The 27,842-nt window shown below is 50.3% G+C and overlaps 1 protein-coding gene across 1 annotated transcript; it reads right to left on the bottom strand.

Moving 5' to 3' along the window:
* Positions 1–441: 441 nt before the first annotated feature.
* On the bottom strand, positions 442–25,567 carry FAM3D (FAM3 metabolism regulating signaling molecule D). Its single transcript, XM_021695090.1, has 8 exons — positions 25,507–25,567; positions 23,757–23,864; positions 17,983–18,148; positions 11,755–11,813; positions 8,731–8,781; positions 4,065–4,149; positions 3,248–3,374; positions 442–808 (listed from the first exon to the last, which is right to left on the bottom strand). The coding sequence occupies exons 1-8, from the start codon at positions 25,517–25,519 to the stop codon at positions 719–721; spliced, it is 699 nt and encodes a 232-aa protein (XP_021550765.1). The 5' UTR covers positions 25,520–25,567; the 3' UTR covers positions 442–718.
* Between the last annotated feature and the right edge of the window lie 2,275 nt (positions 25,568–27,842).

The following is a 27,842-nucleotide window of genomic DNA, read 5'->3' as shown; positions in this document are numbered from 1 at the left end:
AGAATCACCTCCCGAATAAATCTCAGGGGCAGCTCCTGGGGAACCACTTGAAGACGAAGACGGCCAGGATGTCCTCCCTGAAGCCTGCCCAGCAGCCTGCCTCTTCCTCCCAGCCTTCCTCACGTGGTGCCCGCCCCACGCCCTTCTGGCTCTGGAGCCTCCAGCTCTCATGCAAGCAGCAGAGGAAGACAACATGCTCCGTGTCCCGTCCTCTGGTTCTCTCCGCTCCTGGGGGTCTTACATCTCATGCTGGGAGCCAATGATTCATTCATTCACCCTTTGGCGAAATCCCTAGGACATCAACCTGTCTTCCAGCAGCCTAACCTGGTGCCCAAAGCTGTCACCGACTCGTCCCAGCTTGCGCCCGAGCCAACCGGGCCTGGGCCAGTTCGATCCCAGGGAGAAACGCGGCACATCAGAAGGTCAGAGAGCTCATTCAAAATCAGCAAAAATAAAATTTAATGGTGTGCCGCAGGTGCGGGCAGTCCGTCCTTCCTTGGGCGCGACCGTGGCTTCGAGGGAAAGCAGACAGGCTCCAGAAGGACCCCTGATGGCTGGCCACCTTGGCTGGGAGGGCACTGCTTCCGGAAAGAGGAGGTGCGCAGAGGGCGCGGACCCCCCTCCCCCCCAGGGAACTTTCCACAGGCCACCTGGCTTCCTTCTCCCCGCTGCAGCTGATGCTAGGACAGCTAGAGGCTTCTTGGGTCCTGCAGCCGCCCTAAAATACCTTCTGGGGAACACAGCCCTCCAGCTCCAGCAGCTCCGGCCAGCCATCGTATTTGTTCGTGTCTGGATTGTTCTTCAAGAACTAGAGAGAGAAAAGAGAGAGAGAAAGAGAGAGTAACGCGGACCATGGGGGAGGCTGTTCAGGAGTCAGACCTGAGTTTTCACTGCGCTTTAAGACCTCCTGCCTTCACTCACTTCGCCCTGGCTTCAGCCCCATGCAGAGCGGCAGTGTGGGATAGGACCAGCCCCTTTCACAGGTGGGGAAACTGAGGTGCAGAGGGACGGCCACGTGCCCAAGGTTTTACAGAGGAGATCAGAGCTCAGTCCTCGCCTCCTGCCCTGGGGGGTGGGGTACCAAGCATTGGGGGGCAGGCTTGCAGAACGTTAGCTCCTCTGCCAAATTCTCCATCAGCCTTTCTAGGACACCCCCAACCAACCAGCACAACAATGAAAAGAGGCAATTCGTGAACACTTGCTCTATGCCAGGTACAAAGTGCCTTATGTATTTATTCCTTACAATAGCCCTAAGAAGGGCATACCATTACCATCGCATTCTGCAGATGGGGAAACTGAGGCACAGAGGGCTAAAGTAACCCTGGGGCAGAACCGCTGTGTAATATTAATAATAAATATAGAGAGAATAAAATCAGTTAAGATGGTGTTTAAAGTGCCTAGGCTTAGTTTATGGAGGAAAAAAATGTAAATAGCAAAATCTACCCGTGGAATAATTGGGGCTAACCCTTAGGGATAAAAGTAATTCTAGATGCTATGTCTCTAAAACCCAGAACCACATGTGTGAGAACAAAGGACCTAATGGTTCTGCTCACATCGTGGTCTCCAGTTCATTCTGGGTGATGGGTCTCCCCATCCCCTCCTTGCACAGGGATGCTCTGGAGCCCCACTCTGCTGCCTGTGTTCTTCACCTGGAGGCTGTAAACAGAGGGCTCCCTCCTTGTCTACTCCAGCACAAGCTACTTTGTATCACCATTTAAAAAAAGTAATTTCTAACCACCTGAATTCATTCTCTTAGAAACTCACACATACAAATCAGGCCAGCATTTTCCAGACAAGGCAAAAACCCTTGCAGCCCATTGTGGTCCCCGCACCTGGAGTCTAGCGTCTTGAGGCGGTCGCTCCCCTGCCTCCCACAGCCCCTCCCTTGCAGGCTGCTGTGCCTCAGGTCTGATTACTGCCTGGGCCTCCTCCCTGCCTTCTCCCTGTGCTGGGCCAGGGAGGCTGTGCTAAAAGCATCAGGATGGGAATCTGTGTGCAGGCTGCCAGACCTGGATGAGAGCTACATCTGCATCAGATCCAAACAAGCTGGTTAAAACCTCTCCTCGGCTCCAGATCCTGGACTGTGGGGTGGTAGCAGAATTGTACCTACTTCATCGCGGGAATTAAAGAAAGCACCGCAGGTAACTTGCTCAGCCGAGCCTGCACGTAGCAAATGCTAGTGTTTCTTATATATCAATCTGCTCTTGTTGCTTTGCCGCTTAAGCCTTCCATGGCTCCCCACTGCCTTCAGGATAGAGTTCACTCTCCTCTGTAGTCCTGTATGTCAGAATCATCGACTCTTAGCTGCCTGCCTTGGAAATCTGGGCAGAGCTGAATATTCTCACCACTAGACAATGGACTACATCAGGCCAGGGAAGATCTGGCTAGTTCTCCCACATTTGGGAATTGCTCTGAGCTGGGGATGCACAGATGGGGGACAGGGAGAGAACGTGCAGCATTTCCCCGGAGGCTCCACCCCATCATCGACTCCCCTTTCCTCCCCTGAGCACTCCTGAGACTCCAGACTCTACTTGGGGTCTGGGTAGTGACTGTTGAACCACATGTCATGGACCACTCCTGACCCCTTCCATGTACTCAGGTGGGCTCTCCTGTGTTTTGTTTTTTTGTTTTTAAGATTTTTATCTATTTATTTGACAGAGAGAGAGACAGCGAGAGAGGGAACACAAGCAGGGGGAGTGGGAAAAGGAGCAGGTCTCCTGCTGAGCAGGGAACCCCATGTGGGACTCGATCCCAGACCCTGGGGTCATGACCTGAGCTGAAGGCAGATGCCAGGTGCCACCCAGGTGCCCCTTGTGTCGTCCTCCTGATGCAAATTTATCCTCTCCCCTCTGGTGGGGAGCCTGAGGCCCGGGGCAGGGGAGTGGAGAGAGAGAGAAGAGGCTTGGCTTAGGTTTCCGTTGGGACCAGAAGCCAGACATCCCGCCCCCTGCTCTACCCATCATGCAGGCTTCATCTCTACATTCCTTTCTCTTTTCCCATTCCTCACTTCCCTCATCCTTTTTTTCTCCTTTTCCTTCTCCTTTCTGGTACTTATCCATTTATATATGACCCAGATCCTTGCAAAATGGTCAAGGCTACTTCCTGCTGGGGGATTAGCCAGTTGGGCCACCCTGACCTCTGAGGTCCCCACACTGTCCCTCCCAAGCCACCCTAGTCCTTGACCATCCATCCCTGGCACCTTACCCCCACCTGACTCACTGGGACAGGGAGGCCGCCAGGAACTCACCTGCTCAAAAGGGCTTTTATCCTTGAGGTCTTTGGCCCCTAAGAAGACCCAGCTATCTCTGAAGCCCAGCTGGTTTGCATAGGAACTGCCCAAGCTGGAGAGGAGATTCCTGGTCTCATCATTCATTCTGCAGAGGACCAGAGAGGACAGTGAGGTGGAGGGGTGGGAGAGGGGCAAGGTTCTCAAGCACTTGGCCTACCCTCTGCCCCACCCGCTGCCAGATGCAGCAGCTGGGCTGTGCAGGGTTGTGCTCAGAAGGAACAGGGCCGAGTGGCCACTAGTCTGGGTTTGCTTCTGTTTACAAATATACATGTTTATTTGGAAAATATGGAACATCACAGAGGAACTAGAAATTATAGTCTCACCCCACTTGACATAATCACTGTAACATTTTAATGTATTTCCTTAGTATCTTTGTTTCCCACGTACTGGGGGATCATACCAATGCTTTTATAATGTTTTGTTTTCACTTAATACTGAAGGGTGAGCATTCTTCCATATCCTTAAATTATTTTCTACATCATTTTTGATGTAGATCCTCTTCTATGTACATATAATGTCACATATCAACATGTGTCATAATTTCTGTAACTAGTTGGTCTTTACTGGACAGGGACAGTGTGTCCAGCTTTCCAATGTTGTAACCGAGGCTGTGATGAGCCTTCATGAACATGTCGTCATGCACTGGTCTGGTTATTTCCCTAGGAGAAGCTGCCAGAAGACAGAGCCAATGGGAGAGCAGGGAAAAGGCACTTAGGACTTGGAAGCATTTGGTTCCCTTCAACCCTTGGCCGGGCAGGTGGACGTTCCCACTTACTTGGTTCCTGGGTCATCATAGGAGGCCATTAGCACCAGCGTGCCCTCTGGGATTTTTTTAAGGAATTTTACCAGGAGGTTAACATCTGGGGGAGGAAGAAAAATGGGGTGCTGGTCATTTATGGGAAATGACCACTGGTCATTCTCATTCTCTGCTACTGCCCTGAAGATCCAGGAGTGACAGGGGGCAGGCTGACAAGGAGGTCCACCTGAAGCTCAGGGGCCAGCAGGAGGCGACACCTTGGGTGAAGCTCCCTGCAGCCCTTGTCCAGGGGAGAGAAAAGTGCATGGAGCAAAGGTGCCCTCATGCAGGTGGTCAGGGGTGGACACTGGGAATTCAAAAGTTCCACAGGAGATTCTGATGTGCAGCCAGGAGTGAGAGACATTGTTCTAAGGGCGCTTGGGGACCTGTACCTGAGGAATGGAGTGCAGTCATGTCTCAGGAACTCTAGGCTCTTTGCACACCCCCTGCTACCTCCTTCTACACTGGTTAAGAACCTGTCTGTGCTGACTTTAGAGGAGATCCACCGCACCACAGGCAACTCAGGTCACTGAGCGAGAACATCAGTGTCCTACAGTTCTCCAGCTTATGCCAAGGAGCAAACCTCCCTTTGCATTTTTAACACCTCCTTGCACTTGTGAAATCTCTGCACTTACCAGAGAGCAGGCCTAGGTGCAGCGCCTGGCAGAGGCATCAGCACCCAGCTCGCTTCAAGGACATGGGTTTGTTTCCATTGTGCTTATTTTTATGGTCACCTTTCCTGCATAAAAACTGGTAACTTAGGGCAGTGATATAATTTCCTTTTAAGATATTTACTTAGGTTAAAAAAATAAGTTTATTCAAAGGAAAATACTAATAATTCAGATGGTACTCTGAATATGGTGTAACTTGTGCAGGGGGCTCTTGAATGGTTGAGGAAGTATGGGCAAGATTGGCCTAGTGGGAAAAGTAGGGGCCACATCTGTCACACGAGGATGATTCGTAGCCCTGCCCATAGCATTTTTGTAGACAGCAAATGTGACCACGACTCTGGGCATACAGAAAGTGCACTATAATGGAATTGTAATTATCAGCAGGATCAGCGACATAATTTTCAGAGCCCAGTGAAAAATGAAAATGTGGAGCCTTTTGTTAAAAAAATTATTAAGAATTTCAAGACAGGTGAAGGCAGAGCATCAGACCAAACCTGCGTTTGCTCTAGGCACAGCACTGTATGGCTGCCCTGCCCACAGGCCCACACCCATGAAGATGAGCCAGTTCTTAGTATTCCCCAGTGATCCCTTGGATCTAGGGGAAGAATCAAATCCTGAAAGCAAGGCCAGCTGCCAACCAGCTCAGTAACACAGAGGCCTGTAGTCAGTGACCACAGAGGCTCTGTTAGGGAAATGGCCCTTGAACTCTTGAGATAAAAGAGGGAACTCTGAAAATCAGTTGGAGCCATTAGCTCCAGATATCAAGATCTGTTCTTGTCTGGGATGGACAGTAATGTTTGGGAAAAAAATGAAGTGTGCCTTCTATTAATTATCCTCTCACTTTAAGAGGTCATTGCCTTCTTTTATCTCTTGCGGGAAGGGGCAACTTGTCCTCAAATGCTTCTGTTTCTGGGTCCCCATCAGCCATAGTTACATCCATGTTCATAATAGAGCAATACAAAATTTAAATTATTTTTTACCCTTTTTGACAACCCACAAAATGGGAGAAGATATTTGCAAATGACATCAGATAAAGGGCTAGTATCCAAAATCTTTAAAGAACTTAATCAAACTCGACACCCAAAGAACAAATAATCCAATCAAGAAATGGGCAGAAGACATGAACAGCCATTTCTCCAAAGACGACATACAAATGGCCAACAAATACATGAAAAAATGCTCCACATCACTCGGCATCAGGGAAATACAAATCAATACCACAATGAGATACCACCTCACACCAGTCAGAATGGCTAAAAGTAACAACTCCAGAAACAACAGGTGTTGGCGAGGATGCGGAGAAAGGGGAACCCACCTACACTGTTGGTGGGAATGCAAGCTGGTGCAGCCACTCTGGAAAACAGTATGGAGGTTCCTCAAAAAGTTGAAAATAGAGCTACCCTAGGACCCAACAATTGCACTACTAGGTATTTTACCACAAAGATACAAATGTAGTGACCTGAAGGGGCACATGCACCCCAATATTTATAGCAGCAATGTCCACAATAGCCAAACTATGGAAAGAGTCTAGATGTCCAACAGATGAATAAAGAAGATGTGGTATATATACATACAAGGGAATACTACTCAGCCATCAAAAAAAAAAAAAGAAATCATGCATTTGCAACGATGTGGATGGAACTAGAGGGTATTATGCTAACCAAAATAAGTGAATCAGAGAAAGACAATTATCATATGATCTCACTCATATGTGGAATTTAAGAAACAAAACAGAGAATCATAGGGGAAGGGAAGAAAAAATAAAACAAGACAAAATCAGAGAGGGAGATATACCATAAGAGAAGCTTAACTCCAGGAAACAAACTGAGGGTTGCTGGGGGCGGGGGGGTTGGTGGATGGGTTAACTGGGTGATGTAATGAGCACTGGGTGTCATAGAAGACTGATGAATCACTGAACTCTACCTTTGAAACTAACAATACACTATATGTTAGTTGAATTTAAATTAAAACAATAAAAATAAATTTTTTAACCGTTTTCATTCTGCCAGTGTCCTCCCTGCTTCTGAGTCATGTGGATGGGAGGGGGAGGGGGAGGGGGAGGGGGAGGGGGGGAGGGGGAAGGCTGAATGCACCCTGGGCTCCTCCCACTGATTGGTGCCAGTTCCTACCCAATCCCCTAGATCCGTCTCCTGAAGCGGACAGTGGTTTACCTCTATTTTACAGATGACAAAACTGAAGTTCGCAAGATGACACCTGCCTCAGCCTGAAGTCTTTGATTCCAGAGACTGGACCTTTTCCATAAACCTGGCCCCGGGCCACCCCGAACACATGCAGGGTCCTGGACAGAGGACACATGACGGTCTCTAGCCCTCAGCCTGCCCCAGTCTCCTCACCTGTCTCCAGCTCTGTCCTGCACCAGGAGGGCCCTCGCGTGCCTGCATGTGGACACCCCCAGCCTGCCCGTCCAAGCTCCGTCCTCCCCCCACCACCCCAGCCACTGCCAAGCCCTGGCCAGCCCTTGGTCTGCATGGGCCCTGATGCAGGCTGCCAGTTGGCACATCCTCGGGCCCTGCAGACCCTACCTGTGAGGTGGGACTCACTGGAGGATGGCCATCAGGGGATCCAGGGGACCCTCTGAAGCCCTGGGCCCAGGACAGGGCACCAGCTGCTCTCTCCAAGCCCAGTGCTGCAGATCACCTTCCCAACGTTCCCAGCTGTGACTGCTGGGCACCCGATTCCCACTGCCCACCTTTCAGCTCCCCCTCCTTTGCTTGCAAAGCCAAGAGCGCTTCTCCCTTTCTTGCTGCCTGGCTTTGTCCCCTCTGGGGCTGTGTTTAGGTGGGCACAGGAATGTAGTGATGCCCGAGCCCAGAGCTGGCCTTGAGATCACGGCACAGGGGAGGGAAACAGAGCTGAGCTGAACTCTGAGAAGGGGGCTGAGCTCAGTTCATCCGTCCCCATGGAAACCCGTCCTTGCAGGACCAAGACGTCTGCTGCCTGCAAGGGCCGCCCTGCTGCTTCTTCACTCCTGGGTGAGGCTCCCGGGCCAGAGGGAGGGAGGCAGGTTGCCAGCTAGGCAGTGGGTGGCATACTGAGTTTGGGACAGATTCCACTGTGTTTTAGATGTCAGGATTGTTGGGTGAGACTCCCACCCCCCAGCATGGCTTGGCCAGGCAGCCTGGGGCTGAAGCTGCTGCTGGTGGGAATGTCCAGCCCAGGTAGGGCAGGGTCCGGTCCCCAGGCTGTGCTAAGGGCGGGGAGGACAGTGGGGTGGTCACGTGCCCAGAGCGCAGCAAGCATGCCCGTGCATGCAGACAGAGAAGAAAAGAGGTCTGCAGAAAGACGCAGAGAGCTTGGAGCCTCAGAGCGATCCCTTCCAGGCCTTCGGAGGCCTTGTCCTGTCCTTGGGCCCAAGAGACACCCCTGTGGCCTTAAAATACCTTTTACCTAGCAAACTGGGCCGTGTGTCCTTGTCCTTAGCACTTGAGTACGCACCTGCTTGGCCTCCAACTGCCAGCACCAGTGTTTCTTTGCCTTAAGGTCCTCTCTGACCTCCAGATCCTCCTCTGTGCCCTGGGGCAAGCCAGGCATGTGGGAAGTGCCAAGGAATTAGGGGTGGGAGTGCCCCAGCTCCCTTGCCCCTCTGAGATCTGAGGCATGTACTTGACACCGGCTCCCGAGTTCCAATTGCCTGCAGCATTCAGCCTGGTAACACACTGTTCTGGCTGTCTCCCTCTCCATCTCGCTTCCTGCTGGCATTTCCTGAGATCACCTCTTCCCAAATAAACCGTTGCACCTGACTCCTGGTCTCAGGACTGGCAGCCAGGAGAGCCCAACTAAATAAGACAGCAGAAAGGAGCTTCAAAGACAGCAGGATGGTCCTCCACCCCTACCATGCTTCTTTCTGGTCATCTCCTCTGGAGACGAGAGCTGAGCTTCCCAGCACTCCGATGGCTCTTTTGCCATAGGAGCTCAGCCCACCCTGTGCCCTCAGTGCTAACAGAGGTGCCTACCTCCAGAGTACATGTCGAAACAGTTCTGCGTCAGCACTAGTCCTGTGGTTCCTGCGGATGAGAGCGCAAAACTGTGATTTTCTGAAACAGGTCATCCTGTCTATTGTTTTGCAGAAAATGGCTACTCTTTAGTCTAAGATCTAAAAATGGAATAACAACGGAGTCAAGTCAGCTCCTATAGAAAGCATGCAGGACCCAGTAACTTCTGGGCTGATCTGAGAGGTACAAGGACAAAATGGTGAAGGATCTCTGGAATCTAACGGTATCCAACCAACCTGGGTCTGTGTTCTGCCTTGCCACTTCCTAACGCACCGCTTAGTATTCTGACCTCAATTGTTGCATCTGAACAGTGGGCTATGGGAACTAAGGGAGATGTATTTAAACTAGGTAGTAAATATACAAGACAAATTTTAGCTGGAAAACAGTAATAACTGCAATCATTATCATTATTCCTTCCTAAATAGGACATCTGAATCCTCCAACTCTTGAAGGCAAAGGGATTTGCAGTGGGCTGAATGTACTCAAAGTTCTGAGTCCAGTCATGTGGATTGTGTTTGTGTATTTTGCAAAGGGTCCAAGTCCTACAGGGAACCAGGTGTTTGGGGGAAGTTGCAGTTCTCACTCTCTGCCACTAGATGGGGGTGTTGCAGAGGGGATGGCAGCTCTATATTTTCTCCCGGGTCCCTTCCCCCCAAGCCAGTTTGTGGATCCCTGAAAAGGGTAGCGACAGGGGTCTAGATAGTGGAGGCTCTCCGGCTGGGTGGGTGGGTGGGGTTTACACTGCAGCCCTTCCTGGATTCTCAGAGCCACCAGTGTAGGGTCCTTGGAAAGGGGTGGGGGGGGTCTATGCACACATGAAACTGTGATCATGTTCATTTGTATATTTTTCTGGAATTAGGGGGAGGCGGTATAGTTTGAACAGTTTCTTAAAGGAATCTCTGCCCCCTAAAAGACCGAAAACCACCAATCTTTAGCAATCCTTGCTGGCTTAATATACAGATGAGACCCTGAGGCCCTGAGAAGGATTCCTTGGACTTCTCAGCTACCATGCAGTAGATGCTTCGAGAGGTTTTTAGTCTAGGGAAGTTAGTTCAGCTGAGTGATTACAACCTGGAGTCAATCAGATCCAGGTTCAAATCTGGACGATTCTATCGGCTGGGTAACCTTGGGCACGTGGCCTAACCTCTCTGAGCCTCCACTTTCTTACCTGGAACATGGGGATACTGTGCACAACTCCACTCTGGCATGGGGAGGAGGTTGAATGAAATAGCACAGAGCGAAGGCTCAATAAATGTTAGCTCTTGGTGTTACTGATGCTTGTTTTTGTCTGTGCTTTATGAGGGGAAGAGGAGGAGGCCCTAGTCTGAGCCTGTCTCCTGGGAGACTATTCAAAGAGGTCTTCTTCTGCAGTGGCCCATTTCAGGGAGGAGAGAACCAGCAGGTTTCAGCCAGATGGGCTGTGGCCAGGGCCACCTCCTGCCCAATGGGGAGGGTTCGGGGATGGGGGGGGGTGAGCGGGGATTAGGTAGAACAGCTGCTGTGCCCTCCCAGGAGGAAGGACCTGCCAATGGAGTGAATCAGGCCTCACTCTCCTTCTCAAGACTTTGGAGGGGGCATGCCCTGCTCAACCTCCTGCTCCTCCCAGGCCCCACCTTTCTCGGGCTCCCCGGAAATTGGCCAGGGCTGCCTTCTGACCTCCTGCTCTGGGTAAGGCTCCATTTTTGCTCCAGGCTTTGACCTTTCCCCCGACTCAGCAGGATTTCTTGGCAGAAGGGAGATGGCTCCCCTAGGAGCAACCAATCCAATCCCTGTCACTTCCTAAGTGTGTTCACATGGTCATGCCACACACACACACACACACACTTGGCCTTTCCCATCCTGAGTGTCTGCTGTGCCCTTTGTCCACCTGCCCTGACTTCTGTCCCAGGAAGTGGCTCTTAGATTCAGGGAATTGGCCTTTGCTCTCCATCTCATCCATGCCTCTCCAAAGGCAGAGAGGAGGGTCTTGGCCAGGGCAGAGCACCTGGTCCTGACTCTGTCCCTGTAAACCCACCCCCTCCTGAAATGTGTCCCTGTTTCAGGCGTGGCCTGTAGTTGCTCCCTGCCAGAGATGCAGGGTAGTGAGGCTGTGGGCCTCCCTCCACATCTCCCTGCCTCCAGCCTCCCTACTCCAAGCTGGAAGTTTCTGGAATGCAGGGCTAGGCCCTCACACCCTGCTCACAGCCTTTCTGAGGCTCCCTATTGTCCTTAGCTTCAGGCCCATACTTCTTAGCAGGATGCTTAGCCCCTCACCCTGCCATCCTGCCTGCCCCCCTTCCCTGCTGCACCTGTCATCCCTCCTTCTCTGGTGCATCCAGAAAGACCCTGTGTGGCCCCCAATCCCTCTCCCCACTCCTTCCTTCTCTGCTCCCTGCACAGTGTTGCCCCAGCCTCAAAGGAGCCTCCCCTACTTTTTTTCTGGCCAACCCCTACTATCCTTCAGGGCTCAGCTGACCAACACCTCTCTCTGGAAGCCTCCCCTGATGACCCCCATCCCCAGCTCTGTGTCCCAGTTCTCGGGGCTGCGCTTCCTTCTCCTTCATAGATGCTCACCCCATTGGATTGGCAGTCAACTTCATGGAGACCACAGGGTAGCTGCTGTCAATATTTGTGGAGTGAATGAATGAACGTGTGCAATCACCTCATCACCTCACATTGTTGGTGGTTGTCCCCCCATGGTTTCATGTGTGTTGGTTTAGGCTGCATGGCCTTGAGGATGGGGTCATGCTTCACAGGAGAAGCATATCCTCCTGGGATAGCTGCACACAGCAGAGGCCTGGTCAGGACTCTGGAGAGTAGGACCAGGTCTTTTAGACTCTTTGTCCCCACAAGCTTCCCCTCCCATGCACTAGAGGATGGCCCCAGGCACGTGGTAGGAGCTGAGCCAGTATTGGTTGAATGACTGTTAACTACCTCCCCATAGCCCCCGCCTGCAGTACTAAGAGCAAGGTGGGGGCTACCTGGGGGGTGGATCAAACAGCTCACCGTTCACCAGGGCAATGTTCAGGCCCCTGCCCACGTTGTTTCTCACAGGACTCATGATCCTGAACAAGAAGAAGAAAAACAAAATACAACAGTTGGTCCCAAGTGTGGAGCGAACACTCTGCTTTTGTGACTCTGGAACTCTGAGGGGGCCCACATGGCGCTATGCAGAAGCATTAGGAAACACACAGAATAATTTGGGCCATCTGTTTTCTCCTGGAAACGAGCGGTGGGCTGGATTCTCTGAGGAATGCTCATGGCATGTTTGGACGAGAACAGTCTGCTTGGAAAAGAGGGAAGGTCCTGCTGGGGGCTCTGAGGTGTTGGAGGTGGGACCGGCCCACCTCCCCCAAGCAGTGAGGCCCAGCTGCTGGGAAGAAGGCAGAAACCAGAGCGTTGCTGCCATCCCGCAGAGGCTGGGACTGCTGGGTGGGGTCCGGCTGTGTTGCTGCCTGCCTAGCATCCACAGCCCGGTCTTCTGGTGTTTCTTGGGAAAACTGTCCTTCTCTACTCTCAGACTAGGTAGTTCTTGGGACTGACCTCGGGTCTTCCAGGCCCGGACAAGTAGAGCATCCTGTGTCCCTGCTCACGGTGACTGAGCCAGGTATGGTCATGTGACCCAGGCCAGCCAATGAAACGCAGTCTTGGGACTTTTATAGGGATAATTTGGATGGGAAAGTTCTCTTCCCAGTGGGGTGCCAGCTTCAGCTGATATGTCAGCCAGCTAGTGGCCTCCCTCCTTCACAGAAAGCAACCCATTTTCATGTTGAGAAAACTGAATCTAACAAAAGAGAACAGAGCTAAAGATGGTGTGAGAGGGACCCCTGATGACATGGTTTAAACCTCTGGATCCAGCTGATCCTGAAGCCTGCTATCTGTGCATTTTGTATATGGGAATCACTAAGTTCCTTCTTTTGCTCAAGTGAGTTGGAGTTAAAAAAAAAAATAGGGATTTTGAACCTAAGATTTCATTTATTTATTTGAGAGAGAGAGAGAAAGAGAGAGAACGAGTGGGAGGAGGCATGGAGGGAGAAGCAGACTCCATGCAGAGCAGGGAGCCCGATGTGGGATCTGATCCCAGGACTCTGGGATCATGACCTGAGCTGAAGGCAGACATCTAACTGACTGAGCCACCCAGGCACCCCAGAATCCCTATTAAAACACCTGTTTCAAGAGAAAATCCTGAAAGCAGCTCAGGACAAGAGGTCCTTATCCTACAAGGGTAGACAATAAGGCTGGCAGCAGACCTGTCCACAGAGACCTGGCAGGCCAGAAAGGACTGGCATGATTTATTCAGGGTGCTAAATGAGAAAAATATGCAGCCAAGAATACCTTATCCAGCAAGGCTGTCATTCAGAATAGAAGAAGAGATAAAGAGCTTTCAGGACAAACAGAAACTAAAACAATCTGTGATCACTAAACCAGCCCTACAGGAAATATTAAAAGGGATCCTTTAAGCAAAGAGAGAGCCCAAAAGTAACACAGACCAGAAAGGAACACAGACAATATACAGTAACAGTCACCTTACAGGCAATACAATGGCACTAAATTCATATCTTTCAATAGTTACCCTGAATGTAAATGGGCTAAATGCCCCAATCAAAAGACATAGGGTATCATATTGGATAAAAAAACAAGACCCATCAATATGCTGTCTGCAAGAGACTCATTTTAGACCCAAAGACACCTCCAGGTTGGAAAGTGAGGGGGTGGAGAACAATTTATCATGCTAATGGACACCAAAAGAAAGCTGGGGTGGCAATCCTTATATCAGACAAATTAGATTTTAAACCAAAGACTGTAATAAGAGATGAGGAAGGACACTATATCATAATTAAAGGGTCTATCCAACAAGAAGATCTAACAATTGTAAATATTTATGCCCCTAACATGGGAGCAGCCAATTATATAAACCAATTAATAACAAAATTAAAGAAACACACTGATAATATACTAATAGTAGAGGACTTTAACACTCCACTCACAGCAATGGACAGATTGTCTAAGCAGAAGATCAACAAGGACACAAGAGCTTTGAATGACACACTGGACCAGATTGACTTCACAGATACATTCAGAGCATTCCATCCTAAAGCAACAGAATATACATTCTTCTCAAGTGCACATGGAACATTCTCCAGAATAGATCACATACTGAGTCACAAATTAGGTCTCAACCAGTACCAAAAGACTTGGATTATTCCCTGCGTATTTTCAGACCACAATGCTTTAAAACTTGAACTCAATCACAAGAGGAAATTTGGAAGGAACACAAATACATGGAGGTTAAAAGAGCATCTTACTAAAAATGAATGGGTCAACCAGGAAATTAAAGAATTTAAAAAATTCATGGAAAGAAATGAAAATGAAAACACAACTGTTGTAAACTTTTGGGATGCAGCAAAGGCGGTCCTAAGAGGGAAGTATATAGTAATACAGGCTTTTCTCAAGAAACAAGAGAAGTCTCAAGTACACAACCTAACCTTACACCTAAAAGAGCTGGAGAAAGAACAGCAAATAAACGCTAAACCCAGCAGAAGAGAATTAATAAAGATTACAGCAGATTAAGGAGGGCATGTATTGAATGGAGCACTGGGTGTTATAGGCAAACAATGAATCATGGAACACTACATCAAAAACTAATGATGTAATGTATGGTGACTAACATAATAAAATAAAATTTAAAAAAAGATTAGAGCAGAAATCAATGAAATAGAAACCAAAAGAATAGTGGAACAGATCAACAAAATTAGGAGCTGGTTCTTTGAAAGAATTAATAAGATCCATAAACCCCTAGCCAGACTTATCAAAAAGAAAAGAGAAAGGACCCAAGCAAATAAAATCACGAATGAAGGAGGAGAGATCACAACCAACACCAAATACAAAAAATGGTAACATACTATGAGCAACTATATGCCAACAAATTAGGCAATCTGGGAGAAATGGATGCATTCCTGGACACTTATAAACTACTAGAAGAACTAGAAAACCTGAACAGACCCATAACCAGCAAGGAAATTGAAGCAGTAATCAAAAATCTCCCAACAAACAAGAGTCCAGGGCCGGATGGCTTCCCACGGGAATTCTACCAAACATTTAAAGAAGAATTAATACCTATTCTTCTGAAGCTGTTTCAAAAAATAGAAATGTAAGGAAAACTTCCAAACTCATTCTATGAGGCCAGCATTACCTTGATCCCAAAACCAAAGACCCCACCAAAAAGAATTACAGACCAATATCCCTGATAGACATGGATGTAAAAATTCTCACCATGACACTTGCCAACAGGACCCAACAATAATACATTAAAAGGATTATTTACTCCGACCAAGTGGGATTTATCCCTGGGCTGCAACGGTGATTCAACACCCATAAATCAATCAATGTGATACACCACATGAATAAAAGAACAAGATCCATAGGATCCTCAATAGATGCAGAAAAAGCATTTGACAAAGTACAGCATCCTTTCTTGATTAAAACTCTTCACAGTGTAGGGACAGAGGGAACATACCTCAGTATCATAAAAGCCATGTATGAAAAGCCCACAGCGAATAACACTCAATGGGGAAAAACTGAGAGGTTTTACCCTAAAGTCAGGAACAGGACACGGATGTCCACTAACACCACTGTTGTTCAACAGAGTACTAGAAGTCCTAGCTTCGGCAATCAGACAACAAAAAGAAAGAAAAGGCATCCGAATTGGCAAAGAAGTAGTCAAACTCTCATTCTTTGCAGATGACACGATACTCTATGTGGAAAACCCAAAAGGCTCCACCCCAAAATTGCTAGAACTCATACAGGAATTCAGCAAAGTGGCAGGATATAAAATCAATGCACAGAAATCAGTTGCATTTCTATACACTAAAAATGAGACAGAAGAAAGAAATTAAGGAATTGATCCCATTTACAACTGCACCAAAACCATAAGCTACCTAGGAATAAACCTAATCAAAGAGGCAAAGGATCTGTACTCTGGAAACAATAGAACACTCATGAAAGAAATTAAGACAGAAAGAAATGGAAAAACTTTCCATGCTCATGGACTAGAAGAATATTGTTAAAATGTCTGTGCTACCTAAAGCAATCTATACATTCAGTGCAATCTCTATCAAAATACCATCAACTTTTTTCACAAAGTGGAACAAATAATCCTAAAATTTGTATGGAACCAGAAAAGACCCCGAATAGCCAGAGGAATGTTGAAAAAGAAAAGCAAAGCTGGCGGCATCACAATTCCGGACTTCCAGCTCTATTACAAAGCTGTCATCATCAAGACAGTATGATACTGGCACAAAAACAGGCACATAGATCAATGGAACACAATTGAGAACCCAGAAATGGACCCTCAACTCTATGGTCAACTCGTCTTCAACAGAGCAGGAAAGCATATCCAATGGAAAAAAGACAGTCTCTTTAACAAATGGTGTCGGGAAAACTGGACAGCCACATGCAAGAGAATGAAACTGGACCATTTCCTTACACCACACACAAAAATAAACTAAAAATGGATTAAAGACCTAAAAGACAGGAATCCATCAAAATCCTAGAGGAGAACACAGGCAGCAACCTCTGTGACCTCAGCCACAGCAACTTCTTCCTAGAAACATCTCCAAAGGCAAGGGAAGCAAGGGCAAAAATGAACTATTGGGACTTCATCGAGATAAAAAGCTTTTGCACAGCAAAGGAGACAGATGACAAACCAAAAGACAACCTACAGGATGGAAGAAGGTATTTGCAAATGACATATCAGATAAAGGGCTAGTATCCAAAATCTATAAAGAACTTATCAAACTCAACACCCAAAGAACAAAGAATCCAATCAAGAAATGGACAGTAGACATGAACAGCCATTTCTCCAAAGACAACATACAGATGGCCAACAGATACATGAAAAAATGCTCAACATCACCCAGCATCAGGGAAATGCAAATCAATACCACAATGAGATATCACCTCACACCAGTCAAAATGGCTAAAATTAACAACTCCAGAAACAACAGGTGTTGGCGGGGATGCGGAGAAAGGGGAACCCTCCCACACTGATGGTGGGAATGCAAGCTGGTGCAGTCACTCTGGAAAACAGTATGGAAGTTCCTCAAGAAGTTAAAAATAGAGCTATCCTACGACCCAGCAATTGCATTACTAGGTATTTATCCAAAGGATACAAACATAGTGGTCTGAAGGGGCACCTGCACCCCAATGTTTATAGCAGCAATGTCCACAAAAGCCAAACTATGGGAAGAGCCCAGATACCCGCTGACAATGAATGAAGAAGATGTGGTATATATCTACAAAGGAGTATTACTCAGCCATAAAAAAGAATGAAATCTTGCCATTTGCAAGGAGGTGGATGGAACTAGAGTGTATTATGCTAAGCGAAATAAGTCAAATACAAATACCATATGATTTTACTCACATGTGGAATTTAAGAAACAAAACAGATAACACAGGGGAAGGGAAGGAAAAATAAGATGAAAATAGGGAGGCAAACCATAAGAGTCTTAATCATAGGAAACAAACTGAGGGTTGCTGGAGGGGAGGTGGGTGGGGGGGATGGGGTAACTGGGTGATGGGCATTGAGGGCACGTGAGGTGATGAGCACTGGGTGTTGTGTGCTATTGATGAATCACTAAATTCTATCTCTGAAACTAATAATACAGTGTATGTTAATTAAACTGAATTTAAATAAAGAAATAAAAAAAAAATCGGTCTCTGGCTCCTTTTGTAGGATAAACTTACTGCCCCAGGGCCTTTACCATCTGGTTTGGATAATGGGTACATAATCTTTGTCTTGTACCTGGATGGAAGCCCTGGCATCTGCTGCATCTGAATTTGATGCCTGGATCTTGATTTTGAACTCTCCCCAGAGGCATTCCCCTTTATAGGAAGCCCAGGAGCTTGGCTGTCAGGCAGACCTGAGTTCAAAATCCTGACTCTGCCACCATTCAGCTGGGTAATGCTGTCTGAGCCTCCATTTTCTCATCTTTGCAAAGGGGATAATTGTAGCCCCACCTCTGGGAGGGTTGGGGGATTGAATGAGAGGAAGCCGGGAAGCATTTAGCGAGGTGCTGGCGGATGGGGAAGCTGTCGGGATAATTGTTATTTGTGCCTCCTCCACCCAGAGGAAAAGGATGCGAGTGGAAGGTGTGGGCCGCTCACAGGGCCTGCCCTTGCAGCCTCCGAATTTCCGAATGAACCATGAAAAGAAAGGAAACGCAAGAAACTTACACAAGGTTTTCGAAGCACATCTTGGGGCCCACGACGTTAGCGGCTCCGCTGCTGATTTTAAAGGCAAAGAAGTTGTCCGGGCAGGGCTTGCTGAGACCACACTTGGTCCTCACGACCGCTGTGGAGGGAACAGACCAACCCTTGGTGGAGGCAGCTGGGGAAGGGGCTCGGGAGGAGTCAGGGGAGCGGCCAGCGGGGGGGCAGGCTCAGCAGGCGAGGGGCCGGGGCAGGCTCCGGACCTAGCGCAGAGGCCTACCTCCCCAAGGCGTCTTTGCAGACCGCCTGAGTGGGCGGGGGGGGGGGGGGGCGGGGGGTGGCGGTGGCGGGGGATTTGCCCCTTTCTGCGCGCGCATGGGGCCTCCAGCCATCCCCGTCGAAGACGCAGGACACCGGCTGTGTGTCTGACCGCCCTCGAGTTTTTCAGGGTTTCCACTACAGCTCTAGCTCCCGCGCAGAGCCTGGTTCTAATTAAGTCCCGCGTCCTCTCCACGTGGCCCTCACAGGGCGGACCCGGAGGCCCGAGAAAGGCGGGGGATGTATGAAAGACCCCCAAACACAGCTGCCGATGCTCGGCCCTCCGTGGACTCCTTGTGAGCTGGGATATCCGTCACCAGCGCTTACAGCCTGGCAGGTTCTAATTTATATTAATGCGTGTTGTGTGTGTGTGTTTTACCACCACCTGACAGTTTGGAAAGTACCATTAGGGAGGACTGGGTAAACATGGAATTAGAGAAAGTTCACCTGCAAAGGGAAAGCCATGATCGGGCAGCGTCTCTGCTCCAGCCCCGGGCCACGCATCTGGCTGGGCTATGGCAGCCCGGGTTTGGAGCAAACCCACAGCCTTCCTGACAGAAGCTGGCGGACGCCGAGGGCTTGCTGTGTGCTGAGCATTGTGGCAAGCACTTTACGTTTATTATCTTGTTAAATCGTGCAGGGAACTCCTGTGCCTGGCACATAGTAGGCACTCAATAAATATTCATGGAATGAACGCATAGAGCATTGGGCAGGGCCGGGCTCCAGGCTGGGAGAAACGATGTGGTCAGGGTGATGAGGATCTTGCCAGCCTCTAGGGAGCCTTTATGTGCACCAGGGAAAAGTGCCCCTCCCGGGGGACACAATCCACTGGTGCAAGACTTGGTAAAGGTGCTCCTTCCTGGGAGTGAATGCCGCTCCGGCCAGGGTACCCTCACCAAGTGGGTAGCCTGGGAGGCCTGAGTGGAATGCCTATCCTAGGCTCTCTGCCCTGTGCCCCCTCTGCCCCCCCCCCCGAGTTTCAGGTATAACCAGAGCTCAAACCAGGACACTGTCACCAGAGTGACGGCCAAGAGCTGAGACACCCACAAGGGGCTGTTAAGGGGAGAGTGGGTGTCTAGGCCTGTGGCTCAGGACAGAGAGGGCTGGAGACGTGGGGACCTGACTCCCCTTCACCACCGTCTGGAGAGGACCCTTCTCAGGAGGCCCAGCACCTGCCCGAAGGTGAGGATGAAGGCTGAGGGTGAGGGTGCGGAGAGGTCCTCTTCTCCTATGAGCCTTGGGCCCTACCTCTGGTCCCCTGTCCCCTCATGGAGAGGCCAGTTTACTCTTGAGACCAGACATTCTCACCTATGATAGAGGGATTGTTCCAGGCCCTGGACACCATCCTAGAGTTTGCTCAGAGCCTAATCAACTGCAGCTAAGTCTGATAAACCTGATGTCAACAGGCTGGCTTAAGCAGGCTTTTCCAGAATGGATTTTCTGACCATCTAGCCTTCATGGTCCAGCTACTGGATGAAGGGGTTGATGTCCAGGGGGCTCAGCCACTGGGAGGCAGGGGATTTGCTCTCTGGGTTCGAGCTGGGGGGCTGCCCCCACCAGCTGCCTCAAACCCTGAGACCCAAGCCCTCTGGGAACCCCTAGTGCTGTTGCTGAGGATGTGAAGCTGAGCACTGGATGGGGAGCAGTCAGGAAATGTGGGCTGCTCTTCAGTTATCTGAGGCGTGACTCGCCAGGAATCTCTCCCTTTACCTTTGCCAGCTGTAAAACGAGGGAGTTGGTATAGATAAGGGCTGTCAAATAGCTTTTCTCTGAACTGTCAGTGGATCTGCTATTAGAGGCTTAATGATAGAGCTGTAGAGGCTACCTGTGGGCCTGGAGGGCAAGGGCTGGGACTGGCAGTGTCGACCAGGAGAGCGGGCAGGGCGGGAGGCAGCACGTGTGCCTGGGTTTGCCATGCCCCTAGCAGATGATGCCTGAGTGTTTGCACCGAGATGCTGTGACACTCTGTGTCTACTTCAGAATATGACTCAGGAGGCTTCAGGTCAATGGAGTCGCAGGTGTGGGGAGGATGGTTTGCATTCATTCCATTATGGTCTTTGCTCTCTGTAATCCCACAGTGCACGGGGGCTCCCATGCCCTTCTCAGGCAAAATTCTGTTCCTGGAACTATGACCTTCTTCAGTCACTACTATGTTGGGGTGGGAGAAGGGGGACTCGGAGATGTTGCCTCTTGAAAGGAGGTGTGGAGAGGGTGGGCTCTGGGCTAGCCTGGAGGTGAACTCCTGCTCCACTATGTACCACTGTGTTGCCTTGGCCAAGAGATTTCTACTTCTCTGAGCTTCAGTTTGCCCACCTATAAAATGGGGATAGTCTGAGCACCTACCCAAGGCGGTGGTGAGGATTGCATGAGATGCCTGTAAAGCTCTGAATATGGTGTCTGGCACATAGTAGGCCCTCCATCATTGTACTGTTATCATCATCATAACTGTCCCTCCTTTCCACCTTCTCCACGCTTTGGGAGCTGGGGTCTTTGCTGAAGCCCTGCTCGGACGGCTGCAGTATCCAGCACTGGAGGCATCAGCATTCCCACTTCCCAGTGCCTGACTCTCCAGCCACCATCTCCCCTGCAGCCCCACACATTCCTGCCTCTGGGTCTTTGCCAGTCCCTCCCCGATGCCTTCTCTGACCTCATTCCACTGGAAGGGGGTAGCCCTCCCGGAGCCCAGAACACTTTGCCCATCTCTCCCGGCACATTGGGTACTTCTACCCCAACAGACAATCAGCACCCCCTTCTGTATGCCTCTGGGAGTGCCTGGATGCCTCACATGGCCCTTGGTACTCTGGAACAGGAACTGTGAACCAAGCCTGGGGTCTGCATGATGATAATAAGCAAAGAGCCCATCTTCAGGGCTTGGGCTCAGTGGGGGTCAGAGTGGGGAGGTGGCTGTGCAGGGCCAGGTGCTGTGACTAGGGAGGCAATCTAGCCTGCAGGGCAGGGTGGGGGATGCTGGGGAAGGGAGAGTTGAACCATCTCCATCAGTCTGAATGGCTGAGAGGAGGCCTCTACTGCTACAGGGCTTGGGGGCTTCAGAAGGTACCATGGGGCCATGGGAGGAGAGAGCTGGGCAGATACTGGACACCAGGATTTCTCTGGGGCCTGCAGGGCCAGGAGGAGCAGCCCTGAGAAGTCTCACCCTAAGGCAAAGGCAGGGTTGGGGTGATACTCACGGATTGCCTGGGATTCCAAACCTGCTGGACAGAGGACACAATCTGGTTAGCGAGAAGGTGCTTTGGGCGCCCCCTGCTGAAGGCTGGGGAAGGGGCATTGGCTGGGCCAAGCGTTCTCCTCCCGTGGAGGATGTTAAATTGAGCTCTAAAAGTCCCATCCTGTCAGGGAGTCCTCCCTCACTTACTGCTGCCACCTCCCTTCGCGCCCATGTGCGCGCACACAGCACTACCTACTCTAACAGAGCATGTTATTAAATGCATAAAATAAAATAGCTTAGAATGGAAACCAACTATATATCAATATAATAATAAAATATTAAAACATAAATTTGTGCTACAGTAATATATGTGCTTCTATATTAATGCATTAAATAACAAGGTGGGGGGTCTGTGCAGCCAGGCTAGGAACCTCTGAAGAAAATGAGTATTACTCCTTTCCGTGGCTGAACATTCATGGTTTTCCATGGCCACTTTTCCCATTGGTTATCTGTCCTGTCACTGTAAGCATTTCTCAAGACTCTGGATCATCACTTTTGTTTTTGTATATCCTGTAATCAAGTCTGTTTGTGTGCCCGACTCAGACCATGAACGTGAGCCACATGTTTCTCATTTTGGGGTCCGTGGGACCTAATACAGAATTGTTGCTCCATGACTGTTGGTTGGAGGTACTGATTCATCAGACTTCAGGTAGCTGAGTTCTGGGGTGTACTTTCAAACACTGTCCTCTCTCTCACTTCAGGCTGGGGCTCTCTCTTCTAGAGGATGCCCCTGAGCTCCACTTCTGCTCTGAGCCTCCTACACTGACCTGGGCCCATCTCTTCCCAGGCTGTCAGCACAGACAAGTCCATCTCTGTAAGAACAGTGCCCTGGGGCTGGGGACAGGGTGGCCACCATGGGTCTATATAATTCATCCTGATGTGAGCCGTGCTTGACAAGAAGTGGATGAGGTGCGGGATCTCGGAGACTCCTCTTATGGGGTGACTGGCTTCTCACTGCTGTGAAGCTGTGAGCTAGCCTGGGCCACTAGAAGTTATTAAGTTTGACTATGTCAGTGGAGGTCGTTCTCTAAATCCAAGGAGGACAAATGCAGAGACATAAATCAAGGCCTTCCCTTTCTTTCCTTCCTTTGAAAGGATTTGGACCTGAGAGACTTGGGTTTCCATTCCTGCTGACATCTATAAGGGAAATTTGGGCAACTTTCTTCATCTCCCTGAAGCTCCCTGAGCTTCTCTTTTCTTAGACTACACATAAAACCACACCATGAGGTCATGTAGGAACCCACTCCACAACCACACCATGGATCACTTCATGGGGCCATTTGTGCAGATTATGTGAGATTATGCATTAAGTAACTGGTATCCATTACTCATCCATCATCCATCCATACATCATTCATTCACCCATCAATCATCTACTCATCCATCCATCACCCAACCATCCATCTACCCATTCATCTATCCATGCATCCATCATTCGTCCATTATCTACCCACCCACCCATCCATTCACCATCCATCCACCCATCCATTCACCCACCCTTCCATCCACCATCCATCAATCCACCCATCCATCATTCATCCGTCCATCCATTCATTTTTCTTTCATTCATCAAATGTTTACTGAGCATCTGCCCTGCACTGAGGCTAGAGAAATGGAGGTACACAAGATAAAATCCTTGCCTTCAAGAAGCTTACATTCTAGGGAATGGTGATCGACAACAACCAAATAGACAAATAAACACCCTAATGATGGCTGATGGTGAAGCTCTGAAGAAAATAGGCTGACATCGGGGCTAAAGTAGAGGGAGGGGGCATGGCTGCAGCTGGGGTTGTTGGGTAAGGCTTCTCTGAGGAGGTCACATTTGAGCAGAGACCTGAAGTTGGAGAAGAGCTGCCTACAGGAACATTTGTGTGAAGAGTGTTTCAGGAAGACGTGATAGCAGCTGCAGTTGGATGCCACTCAGTGCTCAGTTTTGTCTCTCTTGACTCCCTTCTTTTCCTCCCCCCTCCTTCCTTCTTTTCTTCCTCCCTCTGTCCTTCTTTCTTGGAATCACATTTCCAAAATGGCCCTTGATGCAGGCACATGTTATAGCCAGGGCCTTGGAACACTTCTCTGCTCCCCATGGGCTCCAGCCTTCCTGGCAGCCTCCACCCCCACAAAGGCTGGAGTCCCGAAGGCTGTGCACACCCTGCCATGTCTGGCTGTCTCCTGGGTCACCCATAGATGGAGGGAGGAATATCCTTGGCCCCGTCCTGGTCCACAGTCCCTGCACCCAGCAGTGATCCCCACTCACCTAGCCAGCGGGGCAGACGGAGAGTTTTCATGTTGAAGCTGATGTAGCTGCTAATAAAGATCCATGTGGCGACCAGGGCAAAGATAAGGGCCAGGAGGCGAAGCACACCTGTAGCGCAAGGAGATCCTGCCATGAAGCCACATCACAAGGCCACACAGCAAGTTCACTTGTGAGTCCTTACCAAATCCCCACAGTGAGACCATGTCATGAGACCCCAGCAGGAGACCCCGTGTTGTAGCCCACACCTTGGACCAGGTCAGGAGACCACGGGGTGAGACCATGTGTGAATCCATGCAATGACCAAATGGTGAGATCATGCTGCAAGATTACGTGGCCACATTTCCCAAAGTGGGTCCACTGGGAGAAAAGGTTAGAAATGCTCCTTTCTGGGCTCCACTTAGCCATCCAGAGACAGACTCCTTAAGGGTGAGGCCTGGGAATCTGCACTTTTATCCAGTACCCTGTGGTGAGGCCTGAGTGTGTGGCAGCAAAACAGGAGGCCGGGTTCTGCTGCAGACAGCCCGAGGGGTGAGCCCCGCCACAGAAGTTGGGAAGGCTGCGTCCAGCGCTCCAGGCAGCCGGTGCCACTGTGTGACCTCGGGCAGAAGCTCAGCCTCTCTGGGCAGGAGTGCCTCAGTCACAGAGTGGACATGGTTCAACAGCCTCACTTCTGAACCCACAGCTTGTTGGGAGGGAGGTGATAGGTGTCACTAGTAGGCAGCCTCCAGAGCGGCTTGGGGCAGGGGCTGGTCCCTCACATTTTCCATTGCTCCCCCTGAAAGCAGCCACAAATAACCACACAATGCTATCTATAGGAACACACACTGGCCTTGCTGAGGTGGCTTCCCTGGCCTCACAGCCTGACTGCTTCTGCATCAGTGGGGAGCGACCCCACACAGGACAGACTCCTGGTCTCCAGAGCTCCCAGAGCTCCCGGTCTCACTCCCTTCCCTCACTCTCCCATGAGGGCCAGAAGCGGGCTCCACTATGCCTGCCAGCTCAGGGACTTCGGTGGCCCCACTGCCATCAAGCCATGTTCTCTAGCTCCGCCCCTGACCTCTGCGTGGCCCTGAATTCAGCTCTGGGGTCTTATGCTGGCCTCTGGCTACTTGGGGTGGGGGAGAAGGCCCCCTGAATCCTGTGGGGCAGGGCTCAGGTGAACAGATGGCAGATGGTGAGGAACCAAACTGAATGGGGGACATCTTCTGGGGGACAGTGTGGTGGGAGGCACCCAGAATTCTCCCTGGGTATCAGTTCACATTATACAGCCATTTTGTTTGAGGCAGCGGGCGAACAGCTTTCACATACATTATCTCAGTTCATCCTCATGGTAAATCTCTGTCAGGTACTACTGATCATTCCCATTTTGCAGATAAGGAAATAGGCTCAGGGAGGCGGTCACTTGGCTGGTAAGTGACAGAGGCGGCGTTTGAACCCAGGAACGTGTGCTGACTCTAAAACTTGTGCTCTGAACTGGGTCAGTCCCTGTGATACAGGCCAGGTGGGGCCATGATGCCAAAGCTTCTCCAGCCCTTCAGCCTAGGGGCAGCAAGTTGCCTTTTCCCCTCTTCCAGGCTCCCCCTGGATGGGTTTCCTCCTGGAGTTAGTCTGGTCCGAACATTTGAGAGCATAGACAGTCAAACAACCTCTGAGTCTAGGGACTGACTGCATTCCTGATAGAAAAAATGATTCCTAAACCCATATCAGACCTCAACGTTGAGACTTTGAATCCTCGGAACATGGCCCCTACCTGACACTCTCATCTTGTCCAGGTGAGGAGCGGCTTGGGGTCAGCGTTAGCCCGTGGAGAGAAGGAAATCAAATTGGAAACTGGCACCTGGGGTCTGAAAATGAATAAGATGCACGATTAGGGACAGGTACCTTGACTGAGGAGATCACAGACCTTTCAGTTTGGTTCCTCACCATCTGCCATCTGTTCACTCTCTGCCTCCACCTCTCCTTCACTTTTGCCCCTAGAATCTTATATTCAATTCAACATGTCTTTCTTGGGTGCAGAGATTGGCAGGTAGAGGAAGGTGTAGTCTGCCAGCCACTGTCTCTTGGAGGATTGATTTATTCATTCATCCACCCATCCTTCTACCCTTCCACTCTTCCATCCGTCCATCCCTCCGTCCCTCCAGCCAGCTGAGAGACATTGAGCTGGCTAGCTCCAGTAAAACATCAGGAAACAAAAGCTCAAGTGATTTCTGCTGAAGTGCCAACATGAAGAGTAATGAGAACGCTCACATCACAGGTGAGTTTGCGTGGGGTGCTATATATGCATACCTCCTTTAATCCTCACGCTCCCCCATTTTAGGGGTAGGTAAGCCAGGACTCACCATGGTTAAGCCCAGGGTTATTCAGCTTGTAAGGGTCACAGCCAGGATTTGGATGCAGGTCTCTACTGCCCAATCCCCACAGGGTCCCACTGCCAGGGCCTTTGTCCCAGAGGAGAGTTGAAACTGGAGTTTCATCCCTTCTCGAGCCCTAGGTCCCACCTTTCACCTGTGCCACCCCCGAGGTGCTGGGCAGTTACCAGTGATTCAGCAGCTGTGAAGACCCCCAGTAGGTCTCTAGAAACCTAGGGGAGGGGAGGGTAAGGCTGGTGGTAACTGTTGCAAGTCTCTAGCCAGCTGGAGCAGCTCTGACTGCAAGGACTTGCTCCCACTACTCTTCCACGCCCCACTCGAGAATCTTCTTTATCCTGAGAATCCATTTCAACAGACATGGCCTCCAAAGCCCAACCACCAAGGACCCAGATAAGAGACCAGAGGCTTAATGCCTGCCATTGAAACAGTTGGGCTGAGTCAGTCCTTGATATTTAAACAAAAGCAAGAGCAAATCTACATTTCCTTTTGATAAGTATGAAAATGTTCCCACCCACTCTGGCCTGCTGTCTAGGTCCTTCCAGGAAAGAAAGGTGAGCTGGTGCCTGACCCCACCCACAGAGATTTTATAGAACTTTAACTTCCTGAAATTCAAATTATCACCCCCCCACTTTTGTTCAGATACAAGAGTATGCTTTTGAATGTTCATGGGATCTGACCTAGAGTCTGGGAGCCCAGGCCCATGGATGACGTTGGAAGGATGTCCCGTGGAGCTGGGGGCCAGACAGGATGGAAGGATGGGAACAGGGTCAGGTGGATGAGGGTGCACAGATGACTAGACAGACGTTGATATTGACAGAGAGCATGCCAGAGACAGAACTTGGAGAGACAAAGGACAAGGGGAAGCGGGGATGGCAGAGATACAGAGGAACACACAGAGAAAGAACAAGGCAGGGACAGAGGAGGAAAACAGATAAAGGGGCAGAGGTAAAGAGCAAATACTCAGGACATGCATTCACCCAGATTCAGAGGGAGAATAAGACAGTGCCATTCAGAGAGAGACGAGAGAGAGAGGACAGAGATAGAGGCTGGGATACATACCTGGGTAAGGGGCTAGCTTCGCGCTGTCCTGCCCATGTCAAGCAGGGACTCTGGCTTCAGGGCGGGGGTGGGGGGGGGGGGGGGGGGGGGCAGGGGTGGTGAGGGCTCTTCCAGCTCAGTGTCCCTCCTGGCTGAGTCCCCAACTGTCCCCTCAGCACCTGCAGGGCTCTCCAGTCTCCTGAGTCCCCACCCGGCTCACCCTGCCAGCCCGTAGGTGCTCTGGAGGCTTCAGCTCCAGCGTCCTGGCTTCCAGGACCCTGTCTGCTGGGGGTGGGGAGGGAGGGAGAAAGGCGCTTGGGACTGGTACGCAGGGTGGGGCAAGAATTGCCTCCGTAGCCACTCAAACCGAAAAGTTTCTTCTTGTTCCTGCAAGAATGTCTGTTGCAACCTGTTATTCAGGTTACAGAGCTGTGGGGCAAAGGCAGGGGGAGAAAGGTCTGACTGCCCTTGCACACATATGGTGGCCCCAGGGTGGTATGTGGTCACAGGGCTGGTGGGGTGGGAGGGTGGAGGGTGGGAAGGAGGGGATGGAGGTGGAGGGGTGGGGAGGGGGAAGGCAGAACCCATGGTCCACCCTCATTGCCCTGAGCCTCTCCCTTTGTCCTGCCCCTCCCCTTGGACCCCACTGGTTTTCTGGCGGCAGGTCTGGCCGCGTGCA

This window comes from Neomonachus schauinslandi, chromosome 1, assembly GCF_002201575.2.
Source record: "Neomonachus schauinslandi chromosome 1, ASM220157v2, whole genome shotgun sequence".
Taxonomy (NCBI): domain Eukaryota; kingdom Metazoa; phylum Chordata; class Mammalia; order Carnivora; family Phocidae; genus Neomonachus; species Neomonachus schauinslandi.
The sequence above is the reverse complement of the archived record's forward strand: the minus strand, read 5'-3'. Positions and strand labels throughout refer to the sequence as shown.